Raw genomic sequence first — 23,060 nt, 5'->3', positions numbered from 1 at the left:
TAATCCAATTATGCATATGTTTATTTGTATTTACATAGACACTATCATTTTGTCACAATGTTTGTTTTGTCCATCACAATGTGAATCCTCCATGTGTCAAAAATGGAAAAATTGTAGGTCATCAAAAGTCATACATGTCATATGTTCAGTAGGATCTACAGAAACAAATGTCTGGAAGTCTAGACTGAGCCTTAATAGTCTGTGTATAACATCTCATTTACTTAGGATCGTTTCAGCCATACATCTGCTATTCATTGCTCAGACCAAGGCCGTCTTTGAAAAGGGGCGGTGGGTTTTTATGGTGGAGGTCTAAGGAGACCACAAGAAGCCGACCCGACCATTTTACAGCCTGTTTGCCCAGATCTCCACTGTTGTGGTCGCGTCCCCTCTCTGAGGCAGCAGTGGGGTTGGAACAGAAGTCAAGGTGAAATGTGAGGTCCATGGAGAATTAAGCTGCAGTGTGGAGAGCCAGCCTAACGCCTGGAGTCCATGCTGTCGATCCTGTTGGATCCAGTAGTTTTTATTTTTCCCAGGAGCCTCCTGTGTCCAGTCAGTGGCTAATTGCCGTTAGCAGCCAGGCTAACAGCCAGGCTGTTGGCACACCTCTCCAGGAGCCTCCGGATGATGATGGAAAGCCACTCTCTGGGAAACGCCAGTGACATGCCGGGATGAACCCTTTTATGGACCGACAATAAAAAGCTGAATTCTCCTTCCCTCTCTTTTAATGTCTCTGAACGTAGCGCAGCATTTCCCCGTGTAATGCTCTATCAGTACAGCCGCATCACCATCCGGACCGGTTCCAGGTGCAGCCCCACAGCCACGTCCCGGGCCTTGTTGTTGTGAGTCGGGCTCTCTCGCTGGCATGACCCACTTTGAAGTCACATTTGGCCGATGCCCGAGGTCCACTGGCCAACTCCTTATCCACAAAACAGATGCTCGTGGGAGCACCGTGGCGGTGCCGCCGTGCTCCTAAGTAACTCATAAAAATGGGCTTGGAGCCATTATTGCAATTATTGCACAATTATTGGGCCAAAAAGAGCGGCATTAGGACATTCCGTCTTCGCCCCAGGACCGTGTTTGCTGCTCTCCTGGTTCCGAGGAAGAGTTTGAAAGATTATCCTCAAATCAGGAGACTTGTCAACTGTTGCTACGAGGCTACGAGAAAGCACACACGTCCAGTTTTTTGCTTCCTGGTTTGCCTGCAGCGGTTCTGCTGTTGGAGCGGGCCTTAGGTAGCCGATTGGCTCGGTTCTTGGTGACACCCAGCAACGGGCCACCACACAAACGCCGCTCACACACCCGCGAGGTCAAAAAACACGACAATCCACAAGTGGACCGAGTTAGCAGTCGGATCTGAAAGGCACTTTTGTTTGGCCACAAAGCGGGGAGGTTCTGCGGGGTGGACGGGCCCATGTGTGGTTTGGGTCGGGCAGGGCAACATCTGCTCAGCAGGCGCATGACCTCAGCGCCGTCCACCCTCGCAGGCGCTTGGCTCCATATTATCTGTAGCCTTATTTTTGGCTGGTATTTGCACACGACGGAGGGAATCTGGGCTGAACTCGCCGAAGGTCCGGTTCTCACTGACCCAGCTGTGCGTTCAGCATCTGTCTCATGTGTCGCCATTTAGCACTTCAATGGCTCACTTCACTGCTGTACAAGGTGGGAGTGATTACTTCTGTGAATGAATGGCCCACTGTACTCCCGAACCTCTCAATTGCATCAGTATGTTGTTCAACTGGGCTTATCAGAAGTCTCCAAACCCCCCAAAAATCCGCCTCGCCACCACAAAATCCCCGCTGTCTGTTCTCGCTTAGCATGTTGAAAGCCAACAGCTTCACCTCGAATAACTCCGCTGCGTTAGCCTTTCTCCCAGGGGTTCAGGCCGAGCAAGCCGCCCCTTCCCTCCACCTCCATTCACGCCGGAGTCGTACGTCATCCAGGTCTTTGTCGCGCTGCGTTCGTCCCCGTTCGGGCTGAAGAAGGCCGCACAATGAAAGAAGCGCCTCATGTCACAGGAAAAACGTCTATTTTCAGATGAAAGGAAACGCCACGGTGGCTCCATCTGGAGCTTGGCCAGGTTTTCTTTTTTCTCTCTTCACTCGGGACTAAAATTAAAAGCGGAGCTGAAACTAATATATAGAGGAGCAGGATGACTGAAGAAGGAGGTTAATAGAGCGTCTTTATCTCTGAAAACGCCACATCACAGGGGACTGTGCTGGACTTTAGTCCTTTAGCTATCTGTTGGTGTTAAGAGTTTTTATGACATGAATAAAGCCATCGTAGGCAGAGGCCCCCACGCCAACCCTTGTGCCTCGTGTGGTTATTTTCATGTATCTCCTGTGTATTTCCATTTGTGTTCATGCTACGTGTGGTCATTGGTTCCCTGTCCGGCTGGGAAGCATCCTCCAGCCCAAAATAGCTCCCAGAGGTTCATCTCTAGCAAATTAATTCCTATTTTCTTTATCGCCTTCTTGAAAATGCTTTTATTTGCAGTTTGGACCAGCCAAACTCGTCCCCCGTCCCTGACCAAAGAGCCGTTACAGCTTGACTTGTGGCTGAACAAAAGGCACCTGAACCTCTGTGACCAAGTCCAAAAATACTCCCAAAGATTCCAGATAAGCTGCAGCCAGGCGGTGTTTATTGAACTGTCCTCAGGTTCCCGTGGCTCTGCAGCCAGGACAGGGTGCTCGCACGCTTAGCTATTCTGGCACCTTCTTTACTGGCTTTTGTTAGCCACTTGTTGCTATTAGTCAAAGTCAACCAAGGATTCAAACGCATTTTCAAATGATTTAGAGCGATATCCCTCTGGGCTGGGCGACGTTCCCGATGCCCCCGATGCATGAATATCCCAGCAGTCACGTCAACATTCCAGCATTGTGATCGAGCAACTTTCCCCCGTAGATGTCACCTCACCCAGAAGAAATGATTGAATCGCTTTAGAAGCACAACGTCCTTCTCCAAAACTCCAAACTGGGTCGCTGAAACTCCTCTTGACATGAGCTCTGAAGGCGCTTGTCTCATGTATCACTTCCTGTTTTCCTTTCCCAGGGCGAGAAGGGCTCTAAGACAAGTGTCTGAATGGATTAACCCTGATGGTAACCATGGAGATGTGGAAAGCCTCCTGTCCTGGCTGCTGGCTCCCAGGTCTTTGCTCCTCCATCTTTGAACAGCCCAATGACCGACTTGTGACCCAAAACCAGCCAATCGGAGTTGAGTCGGATGGCTTGGCTCAGGCCTAAATGTAGCCCACACTCTTGTTTCATCTGGATGCAGCAAAAGTCAACGTCGGCCCCCATGTTTGGGATGGGATTTGGAGAGGGGGGAGGATGCGTAGCGTGTTTTAGGGTTTTTCAGCAGAGGCTGCATCTGTGCCGCCGAGCACGAGCACACGGATGCTTCTTTCACAAGTGGATCTGCAGATAAGTGCGGAGAAAAGGAAGGGAGCCAAGTGCTTGTCCTTGAGGCACAGTGAGCAGAGTGGCGTCTTATTGTCCCATGAATAAGATTGCGGCATTTACTCGCCCCCCTGCTTTTCCCTCCGAGGACGCAACACAATAAATAAAAAGAGGTGGGCGTTTCGTTACGTAGGCACGTTCTTTTCAAAAGCAACTCGCTCCTCCGTGCAGAGTTAACACGGGCCACGAGCTGGATGAAAGGCACATTTCTCTCCCAGCCAATATTGCTGATAATGTGCCCTTTTGACGGAGATGAGAGCTTTTGTAAAGCTCGGTAAAGCAGGCTTAAAGTCTCAAATGGCGGCGGCGGTATGGAAATGGGTAGATAGCAACTAGCTGAACCTGCTATGCAAATTGGCATCGGGTTGAGTAAAGGGTCATCTGGAGGATTTGCTTCCACCCTCATTCATGGTGGCAGCAGCAGTGTATGAAACATGCCCCCACTGTGTGTGTTAGCGTTGCCGAGGCAACCGACGATGATTGGCGCTGCGCTAGCTGCATCAACCAGCAGTTTAGGGAAGTTGAAGCTCTTATTGCAGTTTTTCTTTACTTGTGACATCGTGGTTGAACGTTCTGGCAAAAAGTTGCTAATTTTGTTGGTAAAACTTCTCTGTGTGAGGTTCTGGACACACTGCCCCCTGGTGGCCGTCCCTCCTCTGATTTAGGTAGAACTACGAGCACCAGACTTGATTCTATAATGATCTTTTCTGTCGCTAGGCATCTCCTGTCCACATCTGCCACATTTGCGGTCTTTGGTGTCACATTTCTTCGTGGGGGGGCGGCGGTTCGCTCTTGTCCATCTTGATTCATGTCAGTGGTTTATGAGTCAGAGCAAAAATTAGCATCGAGTTGCACTCGTGTTTCTGTTCATCTGACAAATCCAACTTCAATATTTACTTAACCCAACTCTGATTTTGATCGCACCAGCTCCTGTATAAACATCTGTCTCCCGTTATTGCCCCCCCCCCCCCCCCACCCCGACTCTGGCGTGCTGTTGCTCATGTGTTATCGCCCGTGTGCTGGACATGCGTGCAGGGTTTTACATGCCTCAACATGTATCAAATAGTGGCATTCTCGTCCTCGTTAAGCACCAGCATTCATCCATTGCTGACTCGGCGCCCGAGCGCTCCCTTTCCGAAGGAATTGCCCCCACGTTCTCACCGCAGCCGTGCACGTCAGGTCAAATCAAATCTTTGTTTCATCTGGGTGTCGCTCCTCATACGGGGGCGTGATGTAGAGCCAAGCAAACGGCGGCATTTTAATATCTGAGGTCATCTGGCTGCTCTAAGGTGCCACTACACGTGTTCCGGGGGGCTCATAGCAGACTTTTGGGACATAATCAGAGCTCTGAACTTTTAAAGGTGTCCGTAGTTTTTGTGGTGATACGTGACAAAAAGACGCCTACACTCACCTACAAAAAATTCTTCCCATTTTCCATTTAAAAAAAAAAAAAAACACAGTATGAAAGAAGGGCTGTTCCTGCGAGTTTTTACGTAATTATACAGAGATTTCTCTGGTGCTCTGATGAGCATTCTGTGGGAAATGAAGCTGTCGCGCTGCTTGTTTTTCCCAGAAATGGACTCCCCAGCTTTATTTTGCCGTGCCTGTGGGAGTTTGACGGATCTATTGGCTAGCCAGGCTGCATCCTTTCACAAGCCCTCACTGTCCCGAAGACTGTGAACAACCCAATTTGCCTCCTTTATGTCACACTGCTCATTTGTTCCACAAAAGAGCGAAATTGGAGTTAAAAAATCTCCGACGTCAGGCTAGTCAAAGGCCGTTTCCTTTTTTGGTTATTTGTGCGTTTCCAACATACTTCTGTCGAATGTGACATTTCCTCCTCTCCTTGGTTTTTCCAGGCGGAGTTCTCAGAGATCAATCTGGCCTCCAACGTAAACTCGGGCTGCACGGTGGACGCGCAGGTCAATAAAGGAGGCACCAAAGCGGTCAGGTAAGACACTTCAGGACTAAAGAATTCATGGAATCTGCCGATGCTTTCGCCAACGCAGTCTTTCATCTCCCTCCATGAGCGTGCACAAACGCTCCTTCATTTCACCTGCAAGAAGACTGATGGTAAAAGACGGTTTATAAGACAGGAGGCGCTCGGACGCCCGTGCTGATGTGACTGGGAGGAAATCAACACTTTAACCAGCTCTGTTTAGCAGCTCTCAACGACCGGAGGTGTTGCCATGTTAAACAAGATCAGACTGGATGTTGTGAATATAACAGGCAGTTTGTGTCTCAAGTACACACTGAAACATTCAGTGTTTATAGTGTGTGTGAGTGTGTGTGCACCAGATCTGATTATTGCAATGATCTGATTCAGGTTTATGGGCAGCTGAAGAGCCCCACGGGTGTAATAATGGAAACATCCTTCAGCCGCAGGTGACAGGTCGACCGGCCAGGTCTTATTCACCACGACCTCATGCTGCTCGGCTCGACAGTGACGTACAGCCCGTGCACGTGTAAAAGCAGGGATGTCAGAGACGCGTCCCGTGGACACGTTTGATCCCATTATTTGACTCTCTGCCACCATTTTTCACACTGTTATTCCAGGCCTGTTGCGAGCCGCCTGGGCTCCGTCCTTGACGCCACATTGTGTCATTGCTTATCACTCCTGAGCTGAGCGCATGCCGTCCAGCGCCCACCCACCAGTCTTTGACGCAGCTCCCACGAGAAGGAATCCTTTAATACCTCAAGCAAACTGCTTTTTAAAAAAAAAGGAAAAAAAAAGAAATCTGTGTTATGTGTTGAGTCCTGCCTGAGCAGTGAAGCGTAACAAAGCCGAGGTGTCACCGCGGCCGGTTGTGGGGACGGACACAGAGGTCATTGTAGGAGAGGCATGTTAGTGGGGGATTGCTGTCGTGATTGAGGAGCCTATTTGGCTGCAGCCTCAGCTGACTGCCTGCTGACGTTCACTCCCGGATCGTTGTGGTTTCGCTCATCGCTCATGATTCTGGAGCTTGTAGGAAGCATATTCACACCTAATACCCCGTCAGAGTCTCTCAGGCCTCTCTGGATGAGAGATTAGCCAAAGGCTGCGGTGGCTAAACCGATGAAAATCAGACTTTCTGATGGGAGGGAGGCCCAAAAGGCCCAGTATTTCCTTTAAAGGCAGTGCACGCCGAAGACCAGTTGAGATTCATCCAGCCAGATACAGGACAGACAAAACAACAGGGGTTACACACGCTCTGATTACATTTTTCCCAGGTCACATGCATGCAGGCGTGTTTAGTCTGGACTTCAAACAGGTTTGTTCTCGCTGCACTCTGACCTTTGCTGGCGCACACGTTCGCACTCTTGTCTCATTTTAGGGTGTTTAACACAGATCCCGGATCTGTGATGGATCACTGGTGCACTGGTTGATCAGGTGAATCTATTTTTCACTCCTTTGGGGGGGACTGGCGTTAGAAAGTTTTAGAATTCAACCACAGTTCCAGACTTCCTTAAAAATGAGCCCAAAATAGCACCGAATCCAAAGACTTTGCTGCCACATTTGCACAGCAAATTAGAGTTTACGCTCACATTTCCCCGCCACAATGTGCGACGTGCTGCGTCGCACGCCCTGCATGGCGTGGAGCGCCGCCGAGCCACACGCCACAAGGTTGGGTGGTTATGGCGTGTTTGTCCGCGCCGCTCTGCTAGAGTCAGCCCTTGGGCTTCTACTGTCTGCGCTGCCAAAACCTCCAGCAAGCCTCCGGGCTCCCAGCAGGAATGTTGACCCGGCTCGAGGTGGATCGGAGCCACAACACATTGGTTCTCTGCTGCAGCGCCCCTACAGGACATTTGTTGCAATTACAACAACCTGTCAAATAATCAACGGTAGCGAAGGATGCCGTCACACAGTTTATTATTGCTGCTAGGAAGAAAGTTCCTTCTTTTATGTTTTGCTAAAACCAGTCAGCTCGGTCTCAGGGTGGTGTTTTTGGTGTTTTTCCTCTCTCAAATCCACTAATGATGGCATCTGAACTGGAGAGTCGGCCATGAACCAGCACTGAGACTGCTGTGCACAAGATTCAACCATCACTCAGTGTTTCAGTGAAATGGTGAAGCAGAGCCGTGTTTTTCTGGTGTGTGTGTGTGTGTGTGTGTGTGTGTGTGTCGGGAAGGGGGGGCTTGCCATGGCTGGACGGCCTCGCCACATTCCGAGCCATTTTCTCCCCCTCAGAAGGAGGGAGGCAGTCAAATGATATTAGCAGATTTTTGTCTGAACCCCCCCCCCCCCCCCCCCCCCCGTCCTGTTTCATTTACTCTGCTCAATGCTACTGGTTTAGCCAGACGGGGCAAATGTTCTTTTCAACGTCTTCACGCAGTACCCCCCCCCCCCCCCCCCCCCCTTTGGTGACCTCTGGTGAGGACTTACTGCACAGACCACACGCCGGCGTAACAGCAGCCTTACGCTCCCGTCCCCTCGTCCGCCGTCAAAGCCTATTTTAATCAGAAAAGGAGCTCACAACTCACCTCAGACTAGTTCATCTAATTACTGATCACACACTGATTTCAGACATGGCTGGAGGGGGCCTCAGTGAGTTCCTGAGTGAAGAATCTCATTAAATCATCGGGAATCTGCAGGTTTTTTGCTCTTTTTCCCCTTAAGTTTGAGGATGTTGCATAAGAATGTGTTTGTTTACTTGGGGTGGCAAGTTCATTCTGGCCAGGACATTTCCTACTTGTGCAGAACTACTGGGAAATCCGTTCTGGGCAGCACACGTCCCCCGTTGGCGCCGTTTGGACCGTGCTTCTGACGGCACTGCCATCGTTTGCCACAGACGCTTCCCTTTTTTATATGTTGTTCTTGTTTTCATGCGTCACCACCGCCTCGGCCAGCTCTTCCTCAAACCTGTCCAATCCTCCACAATTTTCCCATTTTCCCATCAGCCACGCCCACCTTACATTTCAGAGCTATTACGCAATAGTTCTGCAAATCCAGACGGTAGAAAGGTTCTGCCCTGTCATATGGTTCCGTGTGAACAAATTTCTCCGCTCTTGTGGAGTTTGTAACAGTATTTACTGTGTGTGCGTGGCCCTCGGGGGCGACGGGCGCTCTGGCGGCCTCGACACCGCTGCCCACAAACTGAGAGGCTGCTGTGGTGCCACTGGGCCTGGGTCCACAGCCACCACCACAGGGAGCCCTGGATCCAGGTCAGAGGCTCAACAAAGGTATCGGTGGGAGGGCCTATTCCTTATTCCTGCCGTTTACTTGCATTTTTAAGACACTGACAATGTTTTCTATGTTTTTTAGAAGCCTCCTCAGCTTCTAACAGAGACAGTTCTATTAGTTTGTTGTCTCCCAGGCAGAAAATACATATTTTGTTTATCAAGTACGCACATCCTGTAGTTTGTTGCTCTCGTACTCATGCCCTGATCCAGTTTTTCCTCTGATTCAAAAGAGGGAAGCACAGATTTCTGTCTCAAAGGTGCATTTTCATCCTGTGACCAGGCCAGTCCGGCACAATGCACCATTGTGCATGAGTGCTGCAGCGATCCTCGGTATGTGCTGTTGGACATTTGTGGCATTCCCGCCGAGCTGCGCTCCCATTATCTTTGTCGCTGAGAGACGGAGCGATGGGAGAGCGATAAGAGCCTCACCGGCCTCGCCAGAGAGGAACGTTCCCCCTGGTTCCGACCCTCCGCTCGTCCTGTGGCCAGAAACATATTTAATGAGATTATCCACCCAAATGAGGTGAACACCATGGGATTCAAACGCTTGGGCCTGTAAAAGCTTTGGGTTTTACCTCCAGATTAGCAGAGCAGCATTAGTTATGCAAGGCTGTGCTTGTTTCCAACCTTTTACCATGTTCTCACCACTTTTACAGCAGCTCTTGAGGACTCCCCACTCAACACCAGTCCTCCGTGTGCTTGTTGGGGAGTTTCACATGTTGGGTCTAATCTCGTCCTGCATCCTCAATAAAAAGCTGCATCCAGTATAAATAGCAGCCTTTGGTGTGCTGGCACCGCGGGCCGGTGCAGCGGCAGGAGGGGAGGAACAGCTGCAGCCGCTCTGTCGCCGACACCAGATCGCTGGCGAACACGAGCAGCGCTTGAGAGCCCACTCGTGCGCCTGGCTGTAATTTCAACCCTCTTCGCTGTGTTTGTGTACCTGGGCTGCTCCTCAACCCAGTTTCAGCTGCAGCAGGCGGTTCCGGAGCGGAGCCCTGCCGCATGTTTGGACATTTATTTGCCGTTATTATCAGAAGTTTTATTATTTTGTCATTCAAAAAGAGGACTTTCTCGCGAGCATTAGCCTGTCCTGGACCGACCATCAGCAGTGGAACTTACGTAGAAATGGGCCTTGGCTTAAATGAACCCTTCAGGTTCTGGATGGGTCACCTGGCTCTGCTCCCAGAACAGTGTGAAAAGGAAGAATTAGGCTGAATTAGGAGCCAGATGCACCAGATTGATGTGATGGCTGAGAAGGCGCCAGCAGGTTAAGGCCTCTGATCCAGTTTCAGAGGTCCTACACCAACGCCCCCCCCCCCGATCCGGTTGTCAGAGTGAACTCAACGACTGTGATTGATAAACATTAAGGTGCCCTCAGAGCGCTGCGGTTCAGTTCCATCTTCCTCTTGGTGCGATATATCCTGGATTCAATTTCCTTCTCCATCTCCCCGCAGGTCCTTCAAGCCGGACTTTGTCCTCATCCGTCAGCACGCCTACAGCATGATCCCCGGCGAGGACTTCAGGAACCTTGTGATCGGCCTTCATTTCGGCGGGGTCCCGAGTATCAACTCGCTTTACTCCATCTACAACTTCTGCAGCAAACCTTGGGTGGTGAGTGGCCCTTCATCGCCCCCCGAGCTCTGCTGCTCCAAGGCCGTCTTATTTGGAACGCCGTCAGTGGAGCGCGAAGTGTTGGGAGCCTTTTTTTTTCTGTGTGTTGAAACACACTCTAAACACATTGTTATATTGTTAAAAAACTTGGTGGAATTCCTTCTTTTCCCGCCATGAACGGTGTTCTTGTGTCCGGCCTCCCCTGTGCTCTGCTGCTTCCTGACCCCCTTGTTTATTTCTGCTCGCAGTTTTCCCAGATGATCAAGCTGTACCACTCTCTGGGCCCGGAGAAATTCCCCCTGAATGAACAGGCCTTCTATCCCAACCACACACAGATGGTGAGTACTGGGAGCCAGGGCACAAATCACAGCACAACTCCCGTGTCCGGTTTTCCATTAAGTCTTTATTATAAAAATATAAAACACAGAAATTAAGTCAAACATTTCTACAACCCCCCACCCAACAAGGAGCCCCCCCTCCCCCCATCAAGCACTCACACGCACACACGCTTCAGGAATCAGTGTTTACACACGGACTGTACACAGCTTCCTTGATCCCAGATCTATATTTTTCTGGATCAAGCGAGACCAAATGATTCTGTGTTAAGCGGACGAGATATTTACACAAACATAAACCACAGAAATGGTGATAAAGGGGCGCCGCAGGTGGAGAAAAGGCCTGTTCCCCCCCACAGAAACCCACAAATGGCATCATCAATTCTGATCTCACTGCTCGTTGCTTGCTAAACATGCTAACCTAGCTTAGCGCAATGACTGGACAAAAATGTGGTGAAAATAAATAATCCTTTAAAAAAAAAAAAACCTGATTACTTTAGCATTATATTTCTGCTAGCTTACTCAATAATTGGCATTAGTCTTAGTTGAGGAACTAACGTACTAAAATGGAGTTTTGTGACGAAGGGGCCTTTTCTCGCGGTGAGGCAAACCTGTGCTAACTGGAATGGAGCGAAGCTACAACACTGGGGGAATAAGACCGTAGATTCAAACAGGTGAAAAATGAGTTTAGTGACAATAGTATTACTTTCTCATATATATATTTATATCCATTTAAAATAGTTAAATACAAAACTGATAGAATATACACTTATAAAATACCTCGTGGTCTGAAACCTCTGCGTTAACTTGACTGGGTGAACGGCTCCAGTGGGGGGGGCTGTGATCACATCCACCGGTACCATTCCTTCAGAGATCCCAAACCTTCTGACTGACCTTTGACCTCTACTCATTCATTGATATATGGTTGTAGAGTAATATAATGAACATAAATAAATGTACTGCAGAGGTTTCAGCCAAGCTCATTTCTGTAGCTTATGTTATATACAGCAAGAAAAATAAAACCCCACCATCTCTGCATAAGCAAGCTTTTCCCTGCATCGGCACTGCTCGCTGACATTTTTAGCGATTCTGATATTGATCAGTGCTCAGCAGAAAGGACGTTGCTCCAGCTATGTCTCAAACATTTCAGGCAAACGGAGGTACTTCAATCCATTAAGTGATGCGCGTTAGGAAGAAAAGACTGAATAATGAGGAGTACTTCAGGGGAAAACAATAGCATTTCCATTTTTACACTGGGGATAAATGGTTCAGATGGGCACTTTACCCAGTTGGCACTGCGAGTCAGAGATTTACACCAATGAGGGGGGACACTGTGATTCACTTCTCGGGTTCTGGAAGTCAGAATGTGGGTTTAAAGGGCCAATTTAGGAGGTTTGCATGTACAGAAAATGTATTGTTTTCTATCAGAAGTGCTACAAAACAGGCACTGCAATGGATTCTTTTCTCTCTTTTTTGCCCATCTGAGAGTCTGTCACCCGGGAGGGTGAGGTCGAAGTCCTGGAATAGTGATACTCTAGAAGTGATCAGGATGGGACAGCATCAGGGAGGCGGCAGTGGGACGTGGGGGAGGGGGGGATTCAGGGATCGGTGGCGTTGATGGTGGTTTTGTCGCGCGCGGTCATGCCTCGGTACCAGCTGCAGTAGCCCTCCTTCTGCTGGATGCAGGCGTAGTGCCGGGACTGATAGCCCGGATACCCCAGGTTGGACAGCATGTCCGTCCATAGGCACTCGTTCTTGGAGGTCACGAAGCAGGGAAGGTAGTGGCAGGGCTTGATCTACGGAGAAGGACGAGACGTGTGCTCAGTGGTGAGGAGACGGCACCCTATCTCTCTCTCTCCATGTTTATTTCTTCCGTTTGTGAGATATAAAAACACAACTTCTGGTTATGGGCTGCGTCACAGCTCCAGGTGCTCGCACAAAAAGCAGCTTCAGGAAACACTCACAGGAAGATCCGCACAAAAGTCAGCGGCGAGGAACCTAAACGGCGTTTAATGGTCGTAAAGCGAAGTCATCAGCTGCTCTTATCTGAAGCTGAATGAGCCTCGTTGAGCAAGTCGGAGGGCGCGCTTCCAATTTTTAATGTTTTATTTGTTATTCAGCCCTCGAAAGTGCCTCCTCCACCATTCAGAGATATTTATAACGCCCTCATCTTCCTAGGTTTCTCTTTTTTTACTACTTCCTGCTTTTTCGCCGCAATAAATACTCATTTGTTGAGGGAGGTGTCAGGTCTGTTTAGCAAATGCTGGGTTATTTATGCCTCGCTGTGCTCACGGACTCTCACAGCCACGTCTCTGCTGATTGATGGACTTCTCCGAATGCCGCAGGGGTGCTACACACCACAGTTTACAGGCGCTGGTCATGGCTGGGAACAAATGGCGCTCTCTGCTAATCCACTCGCTCTGATAGGAGCCAAGGGTGTTAGCAGATGGCCGGCGCTCTGTTGTACAGTAGGACGTTTATGAGGCAGATGCACAGCTGCGCAGGCCACATAGTCGAGGCGCAGCTGGAAAATAGGGCTTGATACGCGTCCAGAATGGTTATTAAGTAACCAAAGAACGCCGTTTTCTCCCGCCTTATTGTGAAACTCATCGTTCAATCCGAAGAGCCATGTGACCGTGGCGGCGCCGGGTGGTTTGACCTCTGACATTTAGGGGCGCTTCTCTTGCGCCGCTGCCTGCGTGTTGCTGGTTTCTACTCACCCTGCAGTTGCAGCCCAGCTGGTAGCGATGGTTGAAGCCTTTCTTCTGCGCAAGCGAGAGGCGCTCCCACCGCTCGTTGAAGTTGCACAACCCCGTGTAGACCTTGTCGTCGTATACTCTGCCTGGAAAACCAAGGAGGGGAATGGCGTTGATTTCTGAGTTGCACTGGTTTTAAAGTTTAGCAGGAAAGTTTCTGGACGAGGGCTCAGAAGCAAAGGAGCATTATCCTTCAGATTCTACTTCTGCTAGCTCATTTTGGAAGACAGGATATCCTAAATGCCTTATTTCATCAGCCTCCATACAGTATGGAACCCAGATAATAAAAACAAACCACTCGGGTATTCCAGGGCAAGCTCAGCACAGAAAAGCAATTTTAAAGCTTTATTTCTGAGGGGCCAAAGGTCAACAGACATCTATTTTAGCACATAAGTGTTTGCGACGGCGGACAGGTGCGTGGTGGCAGCCTGCGAGCACACATGGACATCACGCTTCGCCGCTGCGTGTCCCCTGCAGCGCGCTGTCACCACAGAGGAATCTGACAGCTCACAAATATGTGTGTCTTCGACCTCTTGAGTCCCCCCCCCACCCCCCCCCGCTGGCCCGTCTCCCTGCACGGGGATTACTGGAGCCACTCGGGGGCTTATTACACAGCGTTGAGTGTGCGATACGCTCCTAAAATACTAATCAGGGCCAAAGCACTGGAGACCTGATCAAAGCAGAGCCAAGGAGCTCATCTCAACCTGCCCACGATGCACTCGTGATCGTATGCCGGACTTATTATAGATGCCGGTACACGGTAAACATAGCCGTCGCTGCTCGGCAACGCACGCTCGCGCTGCAGCAGCGGCGGGTGTCGTTACAGTGTTTACAGGCCAGGACACAGTTGCAAAGCCCAGCGGGGTCCAACGCAAACTGCACCTCTGTTGGAAATAGCCAGTCATAAAGAGGCTTCTGCTGGAAAAGGCTAGCCGGCTCCTGCTAGTTGTTGTTTACAAGTTCTGTCTGCGAGCGAAAACGTCCCTGTGCGGTTCTGAAAACAGGCTCCCGTGTCACGCACTGACCAGCGCTTAAAAATAGCGGGGAGCTTTGTGTCACGAGGCAAATAAAGTCGCCAGCGGAGAGGAAATAACGCCTGCTAGCAAAAAACAACTGTTAGCATCTCCTCCACAGGAATGACAAGATGTGTTATTGCTTTTATCCAACCTCCCACCAAAGTTTCTGCCACTGCCTGCTCATTTATTGGGAATGGGAGTCGTCGTTAGCGACGAGGGACACGTCAACATCGCTTACCTGTGATCAGGTACTGGTACTTGTTGATGTCGAACTTCACACCGCACAAACTCTCTGAGGCGTCTGTGTAGATGTGCTGCACATGCTGAACTTTGTCGAATCCTTTGTACATCTGCAAGACACGAGGAGCAAATCAGAGGTAAAACAGCTGGAAAAAGAAAAGAAAAGAAAAAGGCAGCTGTCAAATCCACCCCGCAGCATCAAAACAGCCTGCTGGCTTTATCAGAAGTCCTTCCATTTTCGACAGGAATTCCTCTGGGGAGAAGGAGTTCAGAGTTCTGCCCTTCACTAAATCACACGGTAGATAACATAATTACATTGTGTAATGTGCTGTGACTTTGAAGTTGTTTTTCAAGGTCGCTCCGCTCCTCCTCCTGAGCTGAGGTATGCAGAGCTATCAGTCACGTTCACCGTGAGAACTGTTGCCATTTTTGCAGCGTGATGCATTTTTCCAGGAACAACAGGAAATTCATGTTTAGACCCCACGGCTCCCAGCTAAAAAGGCCAAACTGTTGCTTCATCATGCAACACTGAAACTTTGGAGAGCAGTTACCTAACTGGGCTTCTTTAAAATCAGGAGAGCGGAGCTGCAAAGGTCACATTTACTTCCAGGATTAGGCCACTCAATGCGTTTTTACACACTCTGATTGTAATGATGTAATATAAGATGCTGTGGAAATGGTCTTAATGTAGAGGGTGGTTGACTCGTTGTGCTGCTAAGCTCACTAATCCCCCAGCCTGGCTCCCCTCTGAGGGGCAGGTCAGTATCAGCATCTGTCCCAAATATGCTGCGTTATGTAAGAACACAAAGGAAGTGAAACATGAGCTGTGACGCTAAGTCTTTAGCCAAAAGGCTGCAGCCAGGAGTGTAGAAAGGTGGTTTTGGGCAGCACTTCAAACACATTATTATGTTTTTGGGAATGAAAGTGATGTTAATGGTTTGACCTGTTAAAAAGAAATCATTTATCAATCTTTCTGAAACATAAAGGACTCCAGTTTGGTCTGGAGTTAGCTGCTGATAGCTAGCTAACACTGAATGTCACAGCCTTGACAAACAATTATCACAGATTTGGTGCTGTGGCAACAACCTTGACCCATATGACAGCTCTCATATGGATGTTTGTGTGTTTATTTTAGAACAACAAAGCATTAAAGGCTATTAACTGTGTAAAATAGGCTTAACTAACTTGTCGGAGGATTGTGAGTCTCTGTGGATGTTATGTAACGTCTTTATGACGCCTCACTCCCTTTGCAATTTTTATAAAGTCAAGTTAACATTTGGATGGTTTGCTCACCTTCATTTGCTTGACCGTGTAGCGCATCGTTCCAAAAGGCCCGTCCCTCAGGAGCTTCTTGCCCACCACTTTAGCTCGGATCACTGCGAAGGAGGGGGGGGGGGAGGGGAAAGGGGGGGACGCTCGTCAGTGACTTTGAAAAGATCACAGCAAACTGTCAGATTCCTCCCGGAGAATAAGGCCCCGCCTCGGCCAGTAGGAGGCATTAGCAAAGCCCGTCAGAAATACCATTTCAGAGTGGGGCTGGCACCCCAGTTAATCCTTTTATCCGATTTCCTGCATTGCTGCGATGTGCCCGGAGAGGCCAACGGGCAAAAGCGCGACATGGACTTTAGAGTTTGATACAGAAATTACAGGAAAGAGGTCAGCTCCTCCTGTGCTTCCCACCCAGCCCTCTCTGGACTTCCCAAACCAAGCCGCTTTATAACAGGTTTCAGGGCTTGAAAAAGATCTAATCTGCGTGCAGGACCCTCATGTAAGTGTCTGCGAGGTGAAAACTCTCAGCGGTGATTTAGATATGTTTGCTTTCACTCGTGTCGGAGTGAGGGGGCTCATTGAGGAACGCCGGGAAGGTGTGCAGACGGGACTGATAAAGCCGAGACGGTGAATAGTCCAAGCAGGCGCTGTGGGCTCTGTAAGCAGTCGGTCCCGTGTGAGGTTCACCTGCTGCCCACAGCCAACCGACCGCAGACACAACTAACACTGCCATGTTTGTTATCTTCTCCCGGTGGAATTTCCTTAAAACATTCTCCGGGGGCTCACATTCCCCAGAAAGGGGAGCCTTTCATTCTTTCTGTGCCTGAGGAAGGTAATGGGGCATGCGGCCTCTTTTATTCCTCCTGTTTGTTGAGCCGACAAAAGGAAACGGACGTCAAAATAAAATTATTATGGCGGAATCTGAAGGTTTTCCAGGGAAAACCTTGGATTTAGCTCCAACACAGCTGTCGTATTTTAAACGCTGCCCCTCAAACCACCTCTCAGGTGTAACAAATGTTCCTTTTTAAAAGGACCTCCACACAGGATCCCCCTTGTTGGGCGGCAGCCGCTAATTGGCCGGTGATGCTGCCGTCACCCCGAGGAATGTGTGAAGGGCCTCAGCTGCTGCGGAGACCCAGGATGTATATCACTCTCCTGCAGTGACCCCCTGACCTCTTCCACATGCATTAGTAGCATTTATTTATAACCGCAGCGACGCCTCATAAAGCCTGCCGTGCGCTTGTTTGTTTAACCCAGTTCATAATGCACAGTCTGGCTTCAGTCGCAGAGAAGCTGTGGATAAATCCAATTTCTTCTCATTAAACCTATGGAACCACCCACATACTGTAGGAGTTAAAGTTTAGGTTTTTATTCTTATGAATGTTGGAGCCCCCTGCAGGCCGTGTAGCGCATTATTTCACTTTTGACTGATTTCACTGTGGCGTATTCTGAAATAAATACATTAAATTCTCTTTATTTTGCTGTATCAAGCATCCCTGGGATCAATCTGAGGCATGGTTTACTGAAGCATTGTCTCGTTCTATCCCTCGCTTTGCCACGAGCAGGATTTACAGGCCGGGGCAGTGACGCACGTCATCTTCTGCAGAGGATCTGACACACTTTCTCAGGAGTGGGAGGCTTGTTCGGGAAGAGAAACCTGTCCTAATAACTGACCAAGAAAAAGAAAGGAATCCATACGCTGGAGCGGCGCTGCAGGGGAGCGAAGTTATTGGCCTTTGAGGGGATTTTAGTGCACAGAAACTGGTCCAGGCTTGAGGAGATGAGTGGGAGAAGGAGGAATTCTCGGGATGACACACCGCCGCGCTCAAAAATAAACACTGAAACTGAATCCAGGGAAATGCGGGAGGATAAAACCTGTAACGTCCACTTGCTCGGCTGAGAGGATTCTGCGTTGCCTCAGTGGACGGATGAAGGCTTCCTCATTTAGGAATGAGAGAAGCTCTCAAAAAGGCTTCAGATGAGAGGTGAAACATCTGCAACTGCCTCACGTTCCGGACGCTCAGCCTCCTGAGGATGGCCCAATGACCCCCCACTCAGGCCCAAACAGCATAAACACATCATGCTAATCATCGGCAACGGACCCGATTCGTGGCGCGAGCGTATAAAGGCCAGTTCCTGACACCCTGGAACACGTGCTTACCGAGCTGTATTAAATCTCGGGGTGGAAGTTTACTGCCGGGCCTCTAATCTCCCGTCCGAGAGGCTTTGGAAAAACAAGATGTGTTGATTTTCCCCTCGTAAATGGGCTGTTTCCACCGACTGTCCCAGCACCAGGAAGCAGCCGCACCATCACCCGGCGCCCAGGTATGCTAGCTGGGAAACCAGAACCAACGTCTCTAAGCTTATCGGACCAAATTAGGCCAAATGGTCTCAAATGGAAGCTAAAAACTAGACTCAAAGGGAGCCTTCTGAGCTGAAGCTGCTGTTCCAGTGTTTCAGCCTAAATTTGTCAGATAAATTGAGGCAACCTCCAATAACCCAATTTCCAACCCGTTAAGCTAATTGGGATTCATCCAGTGGTGTGCTCGCGGGTGATTATGGGCCGGGGCCAAGAAAACAAGAGCGGAACACTTTGAACTCAAATCGGGAAGATTCAGGCCTGTTGCCTTTGATGCCGACAGTGAAAATTACAGGGTTTCCCGCTCGCTGTATTAGGATTTCAAACCCATCCTTTCTTTTTTTTTGATGCTTTTCATGTGTCCGTGTTTAAACTTGACTTTGTGACCCAAACTATAGTGCAGTGAGAAAAGAGCTCAAATGAAAGAGGACAACAGGAGAAGAAGAAGATAATAAGGCCTTCGCTTCCCATTTCTCTTATCTGAAAACTGCTGCCATCTTTGTTGTTGTTGAGCTATAATGTCGATTTTGGGTTCGCTGCAGAGAACTACTGGAGCCTCAGGCTCAGCCCCCTGATGTCAGCGGTACCGGCACCTGCCGAGGTTGGCCGGTGCCGGGCGTCTCCGCGGGTCTAAGGGAGCGTGGAAGAGGCGTTCCCCTCTGCTCCACGGTCGATCCCTGAAGGTCGCCAAAGAGCAAAAGCTTGTTGAGAGGAACATCAGCTGTTAAACAGCTCTGCTACGATGCCTTCCACTGTACCTCTTGGCTAATATATGCGCGGTATCTTGAAGAAATGTTGCCATGGCAACTTCAAAAATACTGTTACGCAGATCCCGCCCCCAGTTCAATATGGTTTATGGAGGGAAGCGCGCAGAGATGTTGACGTGTTTGGGCTGTCCCGGCGCCCTGCCGTGAAGGCAGCAACATTTGCATGTGAAGGGGTGTTTCCTGCCGGAGAACAGGCAACAGTGGCAGCGTGTTTTCGCCCAGAGACTGAGGGATTATTGTCTGATTTCAGACGGCCTCATGATGATTTCTTTTATAGGTCAGCTGATTTTGTTGAAAAATATCAGCCGCACTCATGCAGATTAGACTGTTCTGGCAAACAGAACCGTGTGTGGAGCTAGAAAAGCATTCAAGCCACCTCCGAACAAGCAAACTCCCATCCCGCGCCAGCAGATCGCCTAATTCCCGAGTCTTTACGGGTGTTTTGGGAAACCTCGGGCCGGCCTGAGTTAACGTTCCGAGCTGTGTTATTGTAGGGAGACGAATATCTGCTCTGCATCAAGGTAGCTGGCCCGCTAAATTCAAAGAAAATATACAGTCGAGCTCGTTTTGTGGTGAAAGGACAGTGCAGCATTTCACCAGATCTCCGTTAAATAGGGAATCAACACCTGCTGAGCAGGTACACACTCATAATCCTGCTGTAGATTAAATGTGCTCATATTCTTCTGTGAGCCAGCTCTTTGAAGTGGGAATAACAGTTGACTTTTCCCACCGTTTCATTTTCTTTTTGCAATTATTCACCTACTAAACGTGTACAGAGAACAGCTCAGATGCCCAAATGAAGACGAACACGAGGATTTCCTAGAAACAAATGTTTGGATTTTTGTGAAATGTGGTTAAATGACGGCCTCGGCAATGCTGACCATGCCCCAAACCTTGATGATACAATCTGAAGCCCTGGAACGTCTCATCAGTTTAAAGTAAACCTGCTCACACCGTGTTGGATGGAGCTGCTGGGAAATTAGGAAAAGCGGAGAGGAGACAAAACAGCCGGCTCACTAACCCCATCCCGACTTCCCATCACTACTGTTTACTCCACATGGAGACACATCAGACTACAGCTCACACTCAGACAGGTGGAAAACAAGACCGAACCCCCCCGGGGGCCACGGGAATGGGCCGTCACTCACCAATATCCGAGTTGCAGAAGGCGTCCTGCGGGTGCGTCAGAGCGCACGAGCAGCCCTCGGTCAGCTGGTGAACGTGCAGGCTGCTGAAGACGAGCAGCAGGCTGATCAGGTGCTGGCACGCTGAATTCATCTCTCCTGACTTCTTCTCTGCTCAAATAAACCGCACGGAGTCCGACCGGATGTGGCGCGCTGGAGCTTCTAGAATGCGGCTGCCGTAAATGTCCCAGGGATCTGGCTCTGGCTCTGGCTCTGGTTCTGGATGTCGGCGGCGGACGCTTCTTCTGCTCGCTCCTGCGCTCCCACATATATAGTGTGGCGCGCTGGAGAGGCGTGCACGCCCCTCTCCACCTCTGCAGCATGCGGGAGGGACGGCCAATCAGCGGCGCCCTGATGCCATCAGGAATCACAGACGCGATGACATACTGGAACATTTACCGCGTCTGATTTTCCCAGTCTGGGAGAAAAAAAAGTGGCTGCAGAAAACACGAGACATCGTGCATCGTTTAAAAAGAAATACTATGAATGATATCCCCGTGCTGTGGTATTTAAAAAGCGCTAAAGGAATCCGTCTCGAACCATTTACGCAAGTGTTTCGACCTCTCTGACTTAGTGGATATTCTTCATTTTTAGGGGAAAAAAAATAAAAAATAATCATAACTTGCAGGTTAAAAAAATGACTTTTGGTTCTGGGGTTTCCGTCAAAGTGCCTGTTATTAAAGATACTGTAATATTTACTCAAGTACAATTAACTACAGTATTTTCGTCATATTAAGTTATTTTATAAGGGATTTAAATGAACGTCAGCATCATCTGCCTCATATCATTCTATCCTTGTATAATCAATGAAATTAGCATTGCTGTCCTATAATATCTGATTAATATGTGTCCAAATGCACTGGCATAAATACTAACTGGCAACACTATAGAGCAGCATATATATAACCATTGTTAGCATTTTAGCTTTGAGCAAAGCCAACGGCATCGAGGCTGCGACAGGAAGCTCATCAGTGGTGCTTTGTTTCTGATCACCTGAAAAAGTTGAGCCTTTACAGTAACTTCATGAGCCCGTCCTGGGCAGCTCTTAACCCCGTTCATGTAAAATAATACGAAAGCGTGGATGATTTGTGCTTGTTAAAAGCATCCTTTGTGTTCCCCCTCTACAGTCTGACTTAGTCACCCTTCCCACCCTCGTCGCCCACCTAATTAATAATACTTCCAGTCCTGTGTATTAACAACAGTCTGTAGCGGCACTCAGAGATGAAGTAAACAAGAGTGTGTAAACTCCTGTTTACTTTACTGCCTCCCAGTGCCCCCTCTGACCACAGGAAGTGCTCAGTCTCTGAATATAGTCTGAATTAGACTCACCGAAGGTGTTTCATGGTACCAAAAGTGAAACGAACCAATTAGTCTTTTTTTTTGCTCTCCTTCCTGACTGCTTTTGCTCTCCAGAACAGAATTATCAGTGCAGGCGCTTATCTGCAGAGGCTGGGGATCCAACGCCCCTCGCAGTTATGTAACCACGTCAAAAATACTCCCATCAGGCCACTTTGACCCCTAATAAGCCTTTAAATATACCAAAATTAGCTTAAAGAAACGTCACGGCCCTTTTTCTGTATTATCATGGTACTGAAGGACCTTCCGCTCCATTTCAAACTTATTTTTCCCCTCTGTGACCTCCGTCCATGACTCAGACTCATCATCTAGAAACGATCAACCGTTCTGCTTTTGTCTTTTGGCCGTCGCCTGGACAACAGGCCCGTGTTTGGCGGCCGCCATCGTTATCGTGTTTAATCAGACGATGGCGGTCATTCGCAGGTTGGTTCCCTCTGAGGCCTCCTGCTGAGCGGGACAACGGCGCCCTAGCTGGGTAACACCAGCTCAGCATTGGTTATTCAGCTATTATCACAGGGTCCAATGTCAAATCTGAAATAAACAGCATGTGACATTCCGCAGGCGCCCGTTTGGCACGAGCAGCAGGTGGATTTACATTTTAATGCCCAAATTAGGCAAGAAAAGGGTCAGATAGGAAATGACAGAGTGTGCGGAGAGGGGAGTAGTTGTGCAATAATGCATGTTAGGAAAACAGTCGCACATTCCTAACATACAAAGATAACAAACTGGAGTGAATGAATCAGATCCTATGTGGGCTTTGAGCCAAAGGAGTTTCAGCTGGAAGGTTCAAGATGGAGAAAATAATATTGTTCACTGGCGTCGAGGGATAAAACCAGTAATGTTTAGTGGATTATTACATTTTACAGAAAAGTTCTGGTGTTTCTGAGTGCAGCTGAGATACAGAGGGATGACTGTGGTGCTCATGTTTTCAGACCTGGGAAGTCTAATTTTGGGGAACGTGTTTGGGTTAATTGTTCTGGACAGACTTCGCCACGTCCGACCTTGAGCCGTGGTGTACATCAGCAAGAAGTTGTTCACACGGCAGTTTGATTGGACCTTTTCATCACTGAGCGTCACGAGTGTCCGGTTAATTTGAGATTATCCCCCTTTTAGAGGCAACGGCGCAGAAAGCTGTCCGCCATGTGTCCGAGGTCGGTGTCTTCTGGTGGAACGCAGCTGTCCTCTCGAGACAGCTTTGTGTTGCCTCTTGGAGATACACCACCCATAATATATATATGCGTGCTCGGCTCTACCTGGAGAAAATGGGACACGTTCAGATGTGATCGTTGTCGTGATGCCGTGAAAGGGAAAAACCGAGAAGTCGGAGGACCCCCTGGAAATGATGTGTCCAACTAGGCCACCGTACTGTAAGCACAGCACAGAGCAAAGTGCATTTCAGATGAATACGTCCAATTCTAGAAATAGCACTGTTTTGAGGCCGGACTCGCCCGGGGAGCAGACAACAGCATTGTGCTCTGAAGGTCTTTAAATAATGCCCACTCGGGTCCAAGTTCACAAAAGAGAGCGGTGACTCAGAGGAAATACCTTTCAT

General features: G+C 49.1%; 2 protein-coding genes across 2 annotated transcripts in view; one reads left to right on the top strand and one right to left on the bottom strand.

The window, feature by feature from the left end:
* syn3 (synapsin III) overlaps positions 1–23,060 on the top strand; it is a 53,021-nt gene that overhangs the window by 9,607 nt on the left and 20,354 nt on the right. The window contains exons 4-6 of the mRNA XM_029825687.1: positions 5,315–5,406; positions 10,070–10,226; positions 10,475–10,564. Of these exons, the coding sequence (XP_029681547.1) occupies positions 5,315–5,406; positions 10,070–10,226; positions 10,475–10,564 (339 nt within the window). The remainder of the gene's footprint in view (positions 1–5,314; positions 5,407–10,069; positions 10,227–10,474; positions 10,565–23,060) is intronic.
* On the bottom strand, positions 11,780–20,388 carry timp3 (TIMP metallopeptidase inhibitor 3). Its single transcript, NM_001037953.1, is given in 5 exon segments — positions 11,780–12,357; positions 13,282–13,403; positions 14,572–14,683; positions 15,867–15,949; positions 20,117–20,388. Coding segments are annotated over 5 exon segments (645 nt in total). The 5' UTR covers positions 20,247–20,388; the 3' UTR covers positions 11,780–12,159.

The sequence above is a fragment of the Takifugu rubripes genome, chromosome 18 (genome assembly GCF_901000725.2).
Source record: "Takifugu rubripes chromosome 18, fTakRub1.2, whole genome shotgun sequence".
NCBI lineage: Eukaryota > Metazoa > Chordata > Actinopteri > Tetraodontiformes > Tetraodontidae > Takifugu > Takifugu rubripes.
Note: the sequence above shows the minus strand (reverse complement) of the source record. Positions and strands in the feature narration are given on the sequence as shown.